General features: G+C 31.0%; 1 protein-coding gene across 1 annotated transcript in view; it reads left to right on the top strand.

Moving 5' to 3' along the window:
• Positions 1 to 1,990: 1,990 nt before the first annotated feature.
• Positions 1,991 to 13,064, top strand: part of LOC143077978 (gamma-aminobutyric acid type B receptor subunit 1-like) — a 37,671-nt gene continuing 26,597 nt past the window's right edge. Inside the window, exons 1-2 of the mRNA XM_076253019.1 lie at positions 1,991 to 2,222; positions 7,879 to 8,016. Of these exons, the coding sequence (XP_076109134.1) occupies positions 1,998 to 2,222; positions 7,879 to 8,016 (363 nt within the window). The 5' untranslated portion in view covers positions 1,991 to 1,997. The remainder of the gene's footprint in view (positions 2,223 to 7,878; positions 8,017 to 13,064) is intronic.

The raw sequence follows: 13,064 nt of genomic DNA, 5'->3' as shown, positions 1-13,064 counted from the left end.
TATTGCTATTTTATATATCCATGTTCATACATAAACTGTAACGTTCAACGATGAAGAATCAACTTCACCATTACATTTGGTGCAGTCTCTTTGTTCTAGTAACCGTCAATCATAGAAATGCTGATAGCAAACAATAACTCTTGAATGCCGTATCAACTGGTAGTTTCAGAGTTATTGAAATATTGATTAACGGGCAAGGGCGGATCCAGCCATTTTAATTAAAAAAATGGCTTCCAATCCAGAATAAAATAGATGAATGAATGTTAATGAAGCATGTGTTGCTAGTGAAAATGTCCGCTGTCAATAAAAAAACATATTTGATTCAATCGTAAAATTTCAAAAAAATCCGAAGGCAAATGTTATGTTCTGCTATTTATTTGTATTGTAGTCCTGTATTATTATGTTGTCATTTTAATGTTATATTTAACAATGCCATCAAAGTGCGAGGTCTGGCATGCCACAAAACCAGGTTCAACCCACCATTTTTTTCTTTAAAAATGTCCTGTACCAAGTCAGGAAAATGACCATTGTTATATGATAGTTCGTTTCTGTGTGTGTAACATTTTTACGTTGTGTTTCCGTTGTGTCGTTTGTTTTCTCCTATTTTTGAGTGTGAATTCACATTACTATAAGACGTGTCACGGTACTTTTCTATCCCAAATTCATGTATTTGGTTTTGATGTTAAATTGGTTATTCTCATCGGATGTTGTCTAATGCTTAGTCCGTTGCTGTGTGTGTTACATTTTAATGTTGTGTCGTTGTTCTCCTCTAATATTTAATGCGTTTCCCTCAGTTTTAGTTTGTTACCCCGATTTTGTTTTTTGTCCATAGATTTATGAGTTTTGAACAGCGGTATACTACTGTTGCCTTTATTTATGATGGAGTAAAACAGGATATTTTCTATATGTTTGGCTTCACGATTTTTTTTAATAACATAAACGACGTTCACAGCAGAAACTTGTTTTTATGAGATAGTTCACCTAACAAGCTAGGTGGACTATTAGTCCCCGAGGGTATCACAAGCCCAGTAGCCAGTACTTCGGTACTGGCATGAAAATACGGATTTTTTGTTATCAAAATTTGCTGTTACAAAATGATAGAAATTATTATAAATGAAGGAATGTATCTCCCTCATGCAAAGCTCTGATTCTTTTCTCGGATTTGGCTATACTTTTTGGACCTTTTGGATTATAGCTCTTCATCTTTTATATAAGCTTTGGATTTCGGTTCGGTATTTTTGTTACATTTAAAAAAATTTGGACCTGTGTTATACAATTTATATTGCTATTTTACGGACGTGATGCGTTAACATACGAAAGACCAGAGGCAATATCAACAGCTGTAACCTAGCAAAAACATGTATAAATTGTTCGATTTCACTGATTGACCACGTATATAGATTAATATACGACTCTTAACATAGTAGCCCAGTTATTTGTACGTTATCTAACGACCACTTTTAGACAATCGGATTTTCCAATAATTTTTCTCTTAGTTACAAAATTATAATATTCATTTATGAGATAATGAGTTAATTAGTTGGTAATGTGTTGAAATTTCCGGTCAACATTACAATTAAAGTGATTTCAAAAGTGTTTACACGTTTTAACGTAAAATGGCTTTAAGAGGAAGTGATTGACTATTTATAATGTGATAGATACATATTTGTTATTGAAATATATTTATATGCCATTTAATTTTTTTCCCTGAAAAAGACGTTAATGCATATTCTACCAAGGATAATACAATTCAGGAAATGGGAGTCAACATACAAGTCAAAAGGATAAATTCAATACATAAACTTTAAGCATTGTAAATGTTCGCTATTGTCACTGGAGAAAATATTTAACTATAATCTTTTAACATGCCATTTACTAAATGATAGAAATAAAGTAATCTGTATTGAACATTTCTAGAAATTGATTTTCATATTCTGCATTTCTATTGGATAAACCGACTATAAAAGTACTTCTTCGTAGAGACAATGAACTCAGATATGAAGCTTAAAGCAGTAGGACTAAGCATTAGTTCGTTTCTTTTTTATATTTCTTGCATACGATGTAAAATACCAATATATATTGGCGGGTTCTTCCCGATGCAAGATGGATTGTGGGATGGTTCTGGGATACTTCCGGCGTCAGAAATGGCAATTGAAGACGTTAATAACCATCCTGATATTCTAACTAATTATGAATTAAGAATGGTGTGGAATAACAGCAAGGTAAGGTGATCTAAGATGCAATGATAAATGGATTCTACATTTGTTTTATATCTACTAGAGTTCGCTTTCAAATAACACCGCATATTTTATTTTTCTTATTGTGTTCTCTTTTTATTGGTTAGCTTATGTTTCTTTCTATCTCCCTGTTACACCTACTAGTATTATGCAGCTTTAGAATTACAGATAATAATGCATCGTGCGAAATGTAAAACAAGTAGATTTACTGAACAAAATAGTTGATAGAAAATTTCTAGTTCATGTTTTTATGTTCTGCATTGTGAAAACGATTTTTATGGGAGTTGTTTTGCTCAGTTTTTTGCTTTTTATGAGTTGTGTTTATTGTTAAAAGTCTTCTGATGGTTTAAATTTTTTGCCATGCAATATTCGGTTTGTTTTCGAATCATGAGATTGATTATCTCAGTATTTTTCGCTTGGCTTTTAAAAGACGAAACAATTCGGTCAAATTTGTTTATGCATTCTGTGAGCAGCCACTTTTTTTTTCTGCATTAATACCATACTTTGCATTTTTGATCAAGGAATATCAATGATGAAGTGAGCTGAGAAAAGAGAAAAAATACTTTACCTCGATTAACAGCCATCTGAAATTCTTAAAAACGCACGAAAAGCTCAAAGTGCATGCTGTTATTAATTGAATACAGGCAACAGTAGTATACCGCTGTTCCAAAGTCATAATCGATTGGGATAAAAAAAATCAGGTTACCTTATCTGAGACCTCCTGCTTTATATTGCATCCTCAGCGGCTAAATGGTTTAAGAAGTTCATATACTTCCTGTTGCAAGTCAGATGTTCTCTGTGTGTTCTCCGACCTTCTGCATCAATAAATACTAACGGTCATGATATAGCAAAGGTCGCTGAAAGTGGCTTAAAACACCAACCCACAAAAAACCCCGAACAAATAACATCTTTATAAGTCGATACGATAGGTACTCGTATATTATTACTTTTAAAATGATTAATGAACACCAAACTGTTACAATCTTATGTTAAAATAAATTGGCAGGGAATTAGATACACGTGTAGTAATACAATACTAATTGCAGATCTTCATTAATCAAACAGTATCAGGAAGATGAAAAGTATCTGATATCAAATCTACCTGAAATATCTATACAGATGAATTATTAATATTAAAAGGTTTGAAATATATCTTAACGCAAGAATATGTAGCATTTTTGATAGCTATTACTGGTTAAAATGTGGTAAACATCGATTTCTTTAAACATAGTCGATGTCTTTTTTCTGTCTAAGAATATAATAAAAGATTTTTAAGCCCTGTTCAATGCAAAATACTTAAGTTATCAAAATAGTTTTTTTTTACAACGACTGTAAATAAACTCATCATAGATACCAGGATAGAAATTTTATATTTACGCCGACACGCGTTTTGTCTACAAAAGACTCATCAGTGACTCTCGTTTCAAAAATTGTTGTGAAGGCCAAATAAAGTACGACTTTGAAGAGCATTGAAGACCAAACATTCCTAAAAGTTTTGCCAAACACAGCTAAGGTAATCTATTCATGAGGTAGAAAAGCCTTAGTATTTAAAGGACGCGCGCGATTATTGAATAAACTATCCGATTTTATCGTCAGCTAGGAAAGCATGTCACTTCAAAACAGACTATAGTCGCCGTTAGCTGGAATTCGTAGCGGTTATCGGTAAAAAAAATCTAAACTATCAATCGCGTTCACTCGAGATATAGTTTTTCACATTCCATTCATAAATCGCAAAAAGAAAAACCACTACTGACCTACCTTTTAAGTGATCACACTGTAATAATCCTGACCTTCACATTTTCCAAAATGTTTTCCATTGTAATTCCGCCATCTTAATTCGTTTCTATGAGGATCATTTGTTTACTTTTGACATTCGTCACTTACGCAGTTTCCTGAAATGTTCTTTTCATTGATCTGATAAGGTTTCCCGCGCTTTATGCAAATTTTATGAAATTGAACTCCATGGAAACACTTCCGGTAAAAACAATGGCGGATTCCACCATTCAAAATCGTCTTGGAAAATGTGAAGGTCAGGATTATCACAGTGCAATCACTTAAAAGATAGGTCAGTAGTGGTTTTTCTTTTTGCGATTTATGAATGGAATGTGAAAACTATATCATGAGTAATCGTGGTTGACAGTTTAGATTATTTTTACCGATAACCGCTACGAATTTCAGCTGACGGTGACTGTATTCCGTATAATTATGACTAGAATTAAGAAGAAAGACTACTTCATAGAAAATAGAATATTTTAAATTATAAGTTATATGTTAATACTTACTTTTGAATGAAACTTGGTGTTGCCCCACTTCCAAAATCCTTTTTTTTTACAAATAAATATTCTTTATTCTTCAAATTGCTTGTTACAACTTTTCTTCATTTTCCAAGCTTCAATAAAGTATCCCTGTGAAATACGTTCTGGGTATCCAGGGAAATACACAGAATATAATAAAATATAAACTTTTTAATTCCATCAATTATATCAATCTTTTTAACTTTATGTAAAATACATTTTGAGATACTGCTTTGTTCTCAATCATATTCCTTCGTAGCTCCTAAAATATAAACATAGCATACACATAAAAAATTTCAGTTTTTGCTCGTATACATAGTACGACTTGTAAATACAAAAACCTAAAATTGTCAAGAAATAGATAAAATCGTTTTACCTTAATCTGATATTTTGTATCCAAATACTATATGTTTTGCTAATATCTTGTTTTGAAAATTCATTTTTGCTACAAGATAATGAACTTTCTCCCAAAAATCTTTCAAAAATGAACATGTAATAAAGAAATGTAAATAATTTTCTAAAAATTTTCTAAAAATTTTACAAAAACTGCATTTGTCGTTCTCAGATATTTTCCATTTTAATAGTAACTGCTTTGTAGGAATAACTTATTGAAGCAGTTTCCATCTGAAAATTTTCAACGGAATTTTTCATCAAATTTTAAATATAAAATCGTATACAAATGACATATGTGGTTACGTATTCTAATTTTAGATATCTTGTCCAAATGTTGATACTGATTGGCTTTAAATATTTTGTATCTGCTAAAGTGTTATAGAGTATTTTGTTAATGATATCTTTTGTTTCAATTTGAATATTTTTCCAACTTAATAACCTTACATATGTTAATTAGACTCTTAACGGAGTTTCCTTTTTTTAAACTTGCATCCATTCTTTTGGGATGCAAGATTTTAACATCTTAAACTCTGCAATCCAGTTTGATTTATTAATTAACTTTTTTAAAATAAAACTTTCGGATAAATGTCCTTCACGATCCAATATGTCATTAAAATACACCAATCTCTTTTAACCCAGTTCGAGAAAAACAAGCATTTGTTGCGATATTTAATATTTAAATTCCCCAAATAATCTGTTCTCTAATATTCGAAAAGTGACCAGATAATGTTGTTAATCCCAACTTGAAATTCCTTGTAAATAAAAATCGGGTATTTTCCAAGTTCATTTCTTGATTAAATATTATCTAAATTCATGTTAAAGACAAGAAAGTTTTTACCGAGATTGTTAAAATATTTGGTAAGAATAATCTTCCAATTCGGCAGATTGGTTGTTGTTAATTTGGAGACCCATGAGGCTTTCAGTGCTGTAAAATAACTGTCAAAATCAATCATTCTTAATCCCGTTTTTGGAATTCGCCAATAAGTGTGTTTCTTTTACTTTGTTAATTTTTCCTTCCAAAATATATATGTAACAGCGGCTTTCAATTTCTTTTAAGTAAATTTCTGGAACTTTGCACGAAGTAGCAAAAAATGAAAATTTTGGTAATATCAAAGATTTTGTGACCAATATTTTCCCAACCATTGTTAAATTTTCCTTTTTCCCATGTTTTAATTAATGATTTGATGTTATAACTTCGGTTCCCAATTTTAACTTTTCATATTGTAGTCTATCGAAACCAAAATAAAAACTTAAAAAATCTGTAATCTTTCAAAGTGAATAAATGTAATTCATATTCACCAAAAAAAAGGAGGAATATATATCATTGACAATCAGAGACAATAGATCAAAGAAAGACAGAGGCAATTAAAGACAACATATCAAACAGAGACAGCCAACAACATGGTCAATAGATAATAAAATGCATACTCATGTGGTTCGAGAGCTAAGAGTTCCTTCTCTTTTGTTGCTCCCGTCGGGTTGTAAACACCCGCTGATAAGTCACATTCGGTGGTGAGGAATAGCGGAAGGGACTGTGGTTAGGACAGGCTGAATTGTTTGTGTTCAACTTTGACATAGAGGTGCGTCATTACAGTCAACCAAAAACTGTTGGCATCTATAACGATTCCGAAAAAAAAGGCTCCAGATTTTTTAAATAAAACTCGCAAATCAAACCTTAAGAACATCAGCTGTTCGACCTGCTTGTCAAATGCGTTTTTTTTAAAATATACCTGTTCACTTTTTTGGTCTTTTAGAAAATGTTGTTTGTGCTGTATAAGAAATAATAACCATGTTGTCTGCTGTTATATATTTATTATTTTTAGTATTATGTACCATGTAGAACATTGTTGCTTGACTTTCGTTAGCATTACAGGGGTATATTTCATTATTGATGGGAAATTACTTTTTTAAATGTTATTGGCTTCATGGTTTATTATGCTGTTCTAATTGGTATCTTGGAAATTACCTGTCTTAAATACTCTCAAGGCAAATCTTAAATAACATTTCATTTCCGAACGATCTCCTTGGTGACATGGTTTTCTTTTATGTTGAGATTGAGTAATTATGAAAGCAAATATCAAATAAAGTCGTAACAATGAATAAAAAAGCTTAAATCCTTTTAAATTTGATGATTGCATAAGGTATTAGACTTGGGAAATCCGTCACCTTGCTTCAATGTCATCATGTCTTGATCTCTTATTATATGCAACTTAGATATTTCAGAAATATGTTGTTGGTATTGATTATAGGCATTGTGACTTAGATGGAGATAGTCTCATTGGCACTCATACCACATCTTCTTATATCTTATAACATGGACAATCAATTATATGCATATACAGAAAGTACACGAATAATATAAACTTTATAATAATGATAAAAAAATCACACATTTAACACTCAGTGGGTAAGATGTTTGGTGGAAAAAGACAACTTTTTGTCACAATATTATCTTTCGTAGTACGTGAGTGGACTTACGGTTAAGGGGGAATCGTATAGTCAGTAGCGTTCAATAAAAATATTCTGAATTCGCTAAAAAATTCGTTAATGCCCTTGCATCCCTCTTGTTGTTTTCATTCCAGTGTATGTGTATTGTCCTGTATATTCCGATTCTTGAATTCAATTTATCATTTGAATATTTTCATATTTCTATAATAAGAAATATATGTATGGCAACATGTACGGCATGACACGGTTAAATCATGATGTTGCAATACTGTCAATTTCAGAAATGTTTGAAAGACTTATATCAAATTAATCTGCTGTCGTATAAACTCAGAGTAAACTGGCTCTAACTCTTTCCTAACAGACCTTTGCAAGTTTAAAAATGGACTAAAGAAACAAATCCATATATTTTTTTTTTAAAGATGTCACCATGGAATTTATATGAGCTATGATGCCCTTAACAAGAATTGAATTTAATATAATATACATGTTTATACATTCTCTTGCAGTGTGCACACGGACCTACAATCAGGTCATTATTTCATCAAATTTACTCAGAGCCAACGAAGTTAATGATATTAGGAGCAGGATGTAGTTCACAGACCAGTACAATAGCAGAAACAGTACCACCGTGGAATCTGGTACAAGTAAGTATTATCGGGGAACCGAAAAAAAAAAGACACCACAGGGAACCTGGCAACACAAACAACTTTCAAAATTAAAATGATGGTAAAAACGTGAATAACTTTTTTTCTAATAATACACCAAAAAAAATACAGATATTTTAGTTGGAAAATAATAGATTTTGGAAGGTGAAATTGCGTTTCAAAAAGAAAGAGCTAAATTGATTTTAAACAGCGTTTATTTACTGGACTATTTTTTTTTATATTTGTTTTCAAAAACATATTTTATTTCAAAAGTGAGCAAAATACGATTATACTTTTTGCATAACAAGATGCACATATCAGCCCCCTGGTTATGCTGAGATACCATCTCGCTTCAGATGTCATTATTTTCAATAAGGCTACATGTTGATAAAATTAAATTAAAAATTCATAGCACTAAAAAAATCAAATATATGGATACAGTGTTATCATTTTAATCAAAGGTTTAAGTTTGTTACTACCTTTATAATGATTAACCACAACACAATATGTGTTTTGAATAATAAAAAAAAAATCGTGCCTCTACAAATGTTATATTTTCAGTGTACTTCTTATTCGTATTAGCGTTTATATAGGGATAATAGTCTTCAACCTGTACAAATTTTGAGTATATCCTTTCATGACATATTCAAATGTATTTCTTTAAATGTATTACTGAAAGTTCAAAAAATTACACTAACAACCAAGCAGAATATTATTTGAAGTCGACAAAAGGCAATCAAGTATAGAATATGGTGATTGTAATTTTCATATTTAGAATACAGCTTTCAAGTAAGGATCGTAATGCTGCAATATAAATAAACGGATCGGATTGATAGGCGTCATCATTACCATGGCTTCAATTACCAAGATTGAAACAAAATATTTACATGTAATGGAGAGACAGTACTGACCAAATATAATTTTGCCGTAGGATTGCATGTTCTAATGTTGAAATTTGTTAAAAGTGTTAAAATTCAGTACTGTCGACATATTACTTAGTAGACATTGCTCTATTATAAACCCTTTACAAACAAAAATTGTCCCGGCGAAGTTGTGTTTGATAATAGTAACCCGCCAAACGGTCGAATAATAAAATGTAGCATCAAAACGGAAAGTGCGATTTATCATATTTCAAATATATATGCCAACAATAGTGGCAAACGGCTTTTTGAATCATTTCATATTTTTTTGGTAATTTTACAGACGATAGTGTAGACCATTACAATATTTTAGTAGGGGATTTTAACTGTACTCTTGATAAAACAATTGATAGAAATCCCTCTCATAATCGTGATGACATAGGTACAAAGAAATTACTTTTTTTATTGTCACAATATGATCTAACAGATATTTGGAGAGACAGATATCCAAAAGATAAACGGTATACGTTTCAGAGAGGACATTCAAAGTCTAGAATTGACTATATCCTATGTGATAAAAATCAGGTATATGTATAATGAATATAAATACAATCAAAAGTGAAGAATTTAAGAATGTATTTAAAATTTGGTGGGAAACCTGGAAAAATGAAAAAAGTAGGTTCGAAAAAATTCAAGATTGGTGGGATGTAACAAAATCACAAATAAAAAAGTTAACAATGGAAGTAAGTAAAATATTAAACAAAAATTCTCAAAAAAGTTATATTATCAACCTTGAAAAGAAATTAGAAAAGCTCAAATTAAATAGTACTACGTCTAGAGAGGTTGAAAATAAGATATCAGAAATAGAATCACTAATTAAAAATTGAGACCAAATCAGAGGCGTCTAATAAGGGCGCGTGTAAAATGGGCAGATGAAGGGGAAACATCGTCGAGCTACTTTTTCAATCTCGAAAAGAAAAACGGAAAAAATAGATTATGAAGTCGAAAAAAAAACAGATAATGGGCATTATAAATACAATATAGACGAAATACTAAAAGAACAAGTTAAATTCTACTCAAATTTATTTAGCTTCGAGGGATGGAATTTGGAAAGTGCTAAAGATTTAACCAGTCACATCGAAAATAAACTAAACGATGACGACAAAAAATTACTTGACCGTGATATTACCGCGGAGGAAATAATGAAAGTCCTAAAAATTTAAAAAACTAATAAATCCCAAGGGGAGGACGGGATTATATCTGAATTTTATGTTATATTTTGGAATATCATACAAGAAGAATTTTGTACGTTATTGCAAGAAATATTTAATGAAAAAACATTGTCGGACTCGCAATATAAAGGAGTTTTAACATTACTATTTAAGGGCGCGGAACGGGAAAAATATACGAAACTGGCGCCCTCTTACACTACTGAATTGCGATTATAAAATTATAGCAAAAATACTAGCAGAAAGATTAAAAATAGTCCTTCCTAAGCTTATACATCCCGTCCAAAAGGGGTTTGTAAAAGGCAGACATATAACGGAAGCGAATAGAATGATACAGGATATCATAAAATATATTGATGATGAAGATGAAGAGGATATCATTGTCTTTTTAGACCAACACAAGGCCTTTGATAGGATGGAATGGGAATGGCTAGACTTCGTTATGAAGGAATTTAATTTTGGGGACAATTTTCGTGGTTGGGTTCAAATGCTATTAAAACGTGCAAAGACGTGTATTAAAACAAACGGCTACGTCTCAAAATATTTTTTCAATTTCTAGATCAGCTAGGCAGGTATGTCCTATAGCCCTTTTTATATATATTACAGGCATAGCCCTTGGCCTGTGCAATAAGGGCAGAAAAAGACATTCAAGGCATTATATTGCCTGGGGAAGGAAATGGGGAGCTAATAGAAACCAAATTGAATATGTTTGCAGACGACACGCAATTATTTAATAAAAATGAAAGTTCTGTAAAAAAATCTTTTGAAATATTAGACAAATATAAAAAGGCATCGGGTTCTAAAATTAATTACAAAAAGACTAAGGGAATAAATATTGGCGCAAATAAACGCAGACGAACTACTTTTAAAAAGATAAGCTGGACAACAGATAACATAAAAACACTAGGTATTCACCATGGTTATAATATTGACAATGACAAAATTTGGAAATCAATATTAGAAAAAGTACAAAATTGTGTTCATGTCTGGAAAAGTCGAAAATTGACTTACTCTGGAAAAGCCCTTATTGTTAAAAATTTAATTATATCAGTGTGTGGTTATGAGTTAGAAATAAGAGGTATACCCGAAAAATACAAAAAAGAATTGAATAAGATAATATGAAATTTTATTTGGGATGGGAAAGTAAATCAAGTAGACCGGAAGGTTTGTTGTTTAGATGTTAAAAAGGGGGGGGGGCATGGGGATGGTAAATTTAGATAGTTGGATAGAAAGTAAATATATCAAATATTTATATTCGATATTACATAAGCCATTATCTAGTTGGAATGCAATAGGTAAATTTTGGTTAAAAAAATGTGATAAGAAATTTGAGGATGAACGTTTTCTGTGTAAATGTTCTGACCTTTCAGGTCTTGAGATAAAAAACCTACCACATTATTACAAAAGCGCTTTACAATCGTGGTCAAACTTGACAAAGATCACACAGGGTATATTTAACGAAATTGAAGTAAAGAAACAGCGATTATTTGGAAACTCAAATATTTTATTTCAGGGCAAATCTTTATTTTATTCTTCCTTTTCAAAAAGTCAGATCAAAACTATTGGTGATATATGGGACGATAATACCAAAGATTTTAAATCGTGCAATGAAATGTATAGACAATTAATAGATAAACGTAATTGTATTTCGGAAAAGTCACGAATTAAAAGTTCCATACCACAAACATTCATGCAGATTTTAAAAAATAACGATGATCAACCTGCTTTAAAAAGCAACAAAATCAAAATTTCTGAAAACCTTGAATTTTTAAATCCAGACAATAAAATCATTAAAATCAAGGATTTGACATTAAAATATCTTCAATTAAACATTAACATAACTGAGACCCCTAAGTGTCAAACAAAATGGATAATTTTGTATAGTGAGTATATAAATTGGGAAAAAATTTGGCTAAATCTAAGTAAAATGAATATTAATAGAAAAGTTAAAGAATTTCAATGGAAATGTATACACCGGATTATATAAACAGACTGCAAATAATGCATATGTCAAATGGAAAATGTCACTTATGTGATGAAATTAATAATATTGAAACTCTTGAGCATTTATTTTATCAATGTAACAATGTTAAGGTTCATCATAACAAATGGACAAATATGGCCGTATTTTTACCTCAAAAACTACTCTGTGTACAGACTTACCTGTGCTGTTGGGAAAGTTTAATGCCTAGCATCCACTAGATATATAAAAGTTAAATGCATTTTGTGTAAAGAAAGATAAAATCTTTTTTGGTTTTTGCTGGGCATTTTTTTTCCTTTCTGCAGAAGGTGTAAAAATAAACAAACACCTGAATTACTTTGATACTGTCCCCTCACTGACTCAGATGAACTCTTTAACTCACATGTAGTTGTGAAGATACCTCTGGTCCATGTCAATTAAGGACAATCAAAACAATACAAACCGGTTTTTTACCTGAGGGAGCATATCATAGTTGTACCACAACTTAGTTAATTTTCATACCTTTTGCATGAAGGAAAAAAATGCCCATCAAAATCCAAAAGAGATTTTATCTTTCTGAAACACAAAATGCATTTAACTTTATTATATCTAGTGGATTCCAGGCATTAAAACTTTTCCAACTTCACAGGTAAGTCTGTACTCAGAGTAATTTTTGGCATGTAAATACAGCCATATTTGTCCGTTTGTTATGATGAACCTTATACCATTGATAGAAACGGTTGTTACAAATTTACAACTTTGTAACCTTATTAGCGACGAGGTTCTCGTTGAAAAAGATATTTTATTAGGAATTTGTACAGAGAAATCAAATAATACCATTGTTAATGCAATAATACTTTATTTCAAATGGCTATTTGGAAAATACGTAATAAATGCAAATTCGATAAAATTAAATTGAATATGCAGTCTGTACAGGCTTTGCTAAAATTGCACATGAAAAACGAATTCAAACTTCTTCTGCTACGTTCAGAAATAAAG

This window comes from Mytilus galloprovincialis, chromosome 6, assembly GCF_965363235.1.
Source record: "Mytilus galloprovincialis chromosome 6, xbMytGall1.hap1.1, whole genome shotgun sequence".
NCBI lineage: Eukaryota > Metazoa > Mollusca > Bivalvia > Mytilida > Mytilidae > Mytilus > Mytilus galloprovincialis.
Note: the sequence above shows the minus strand (reverse complement) of the source record. Positions and strands in the feature narration are given on the sequence as shown.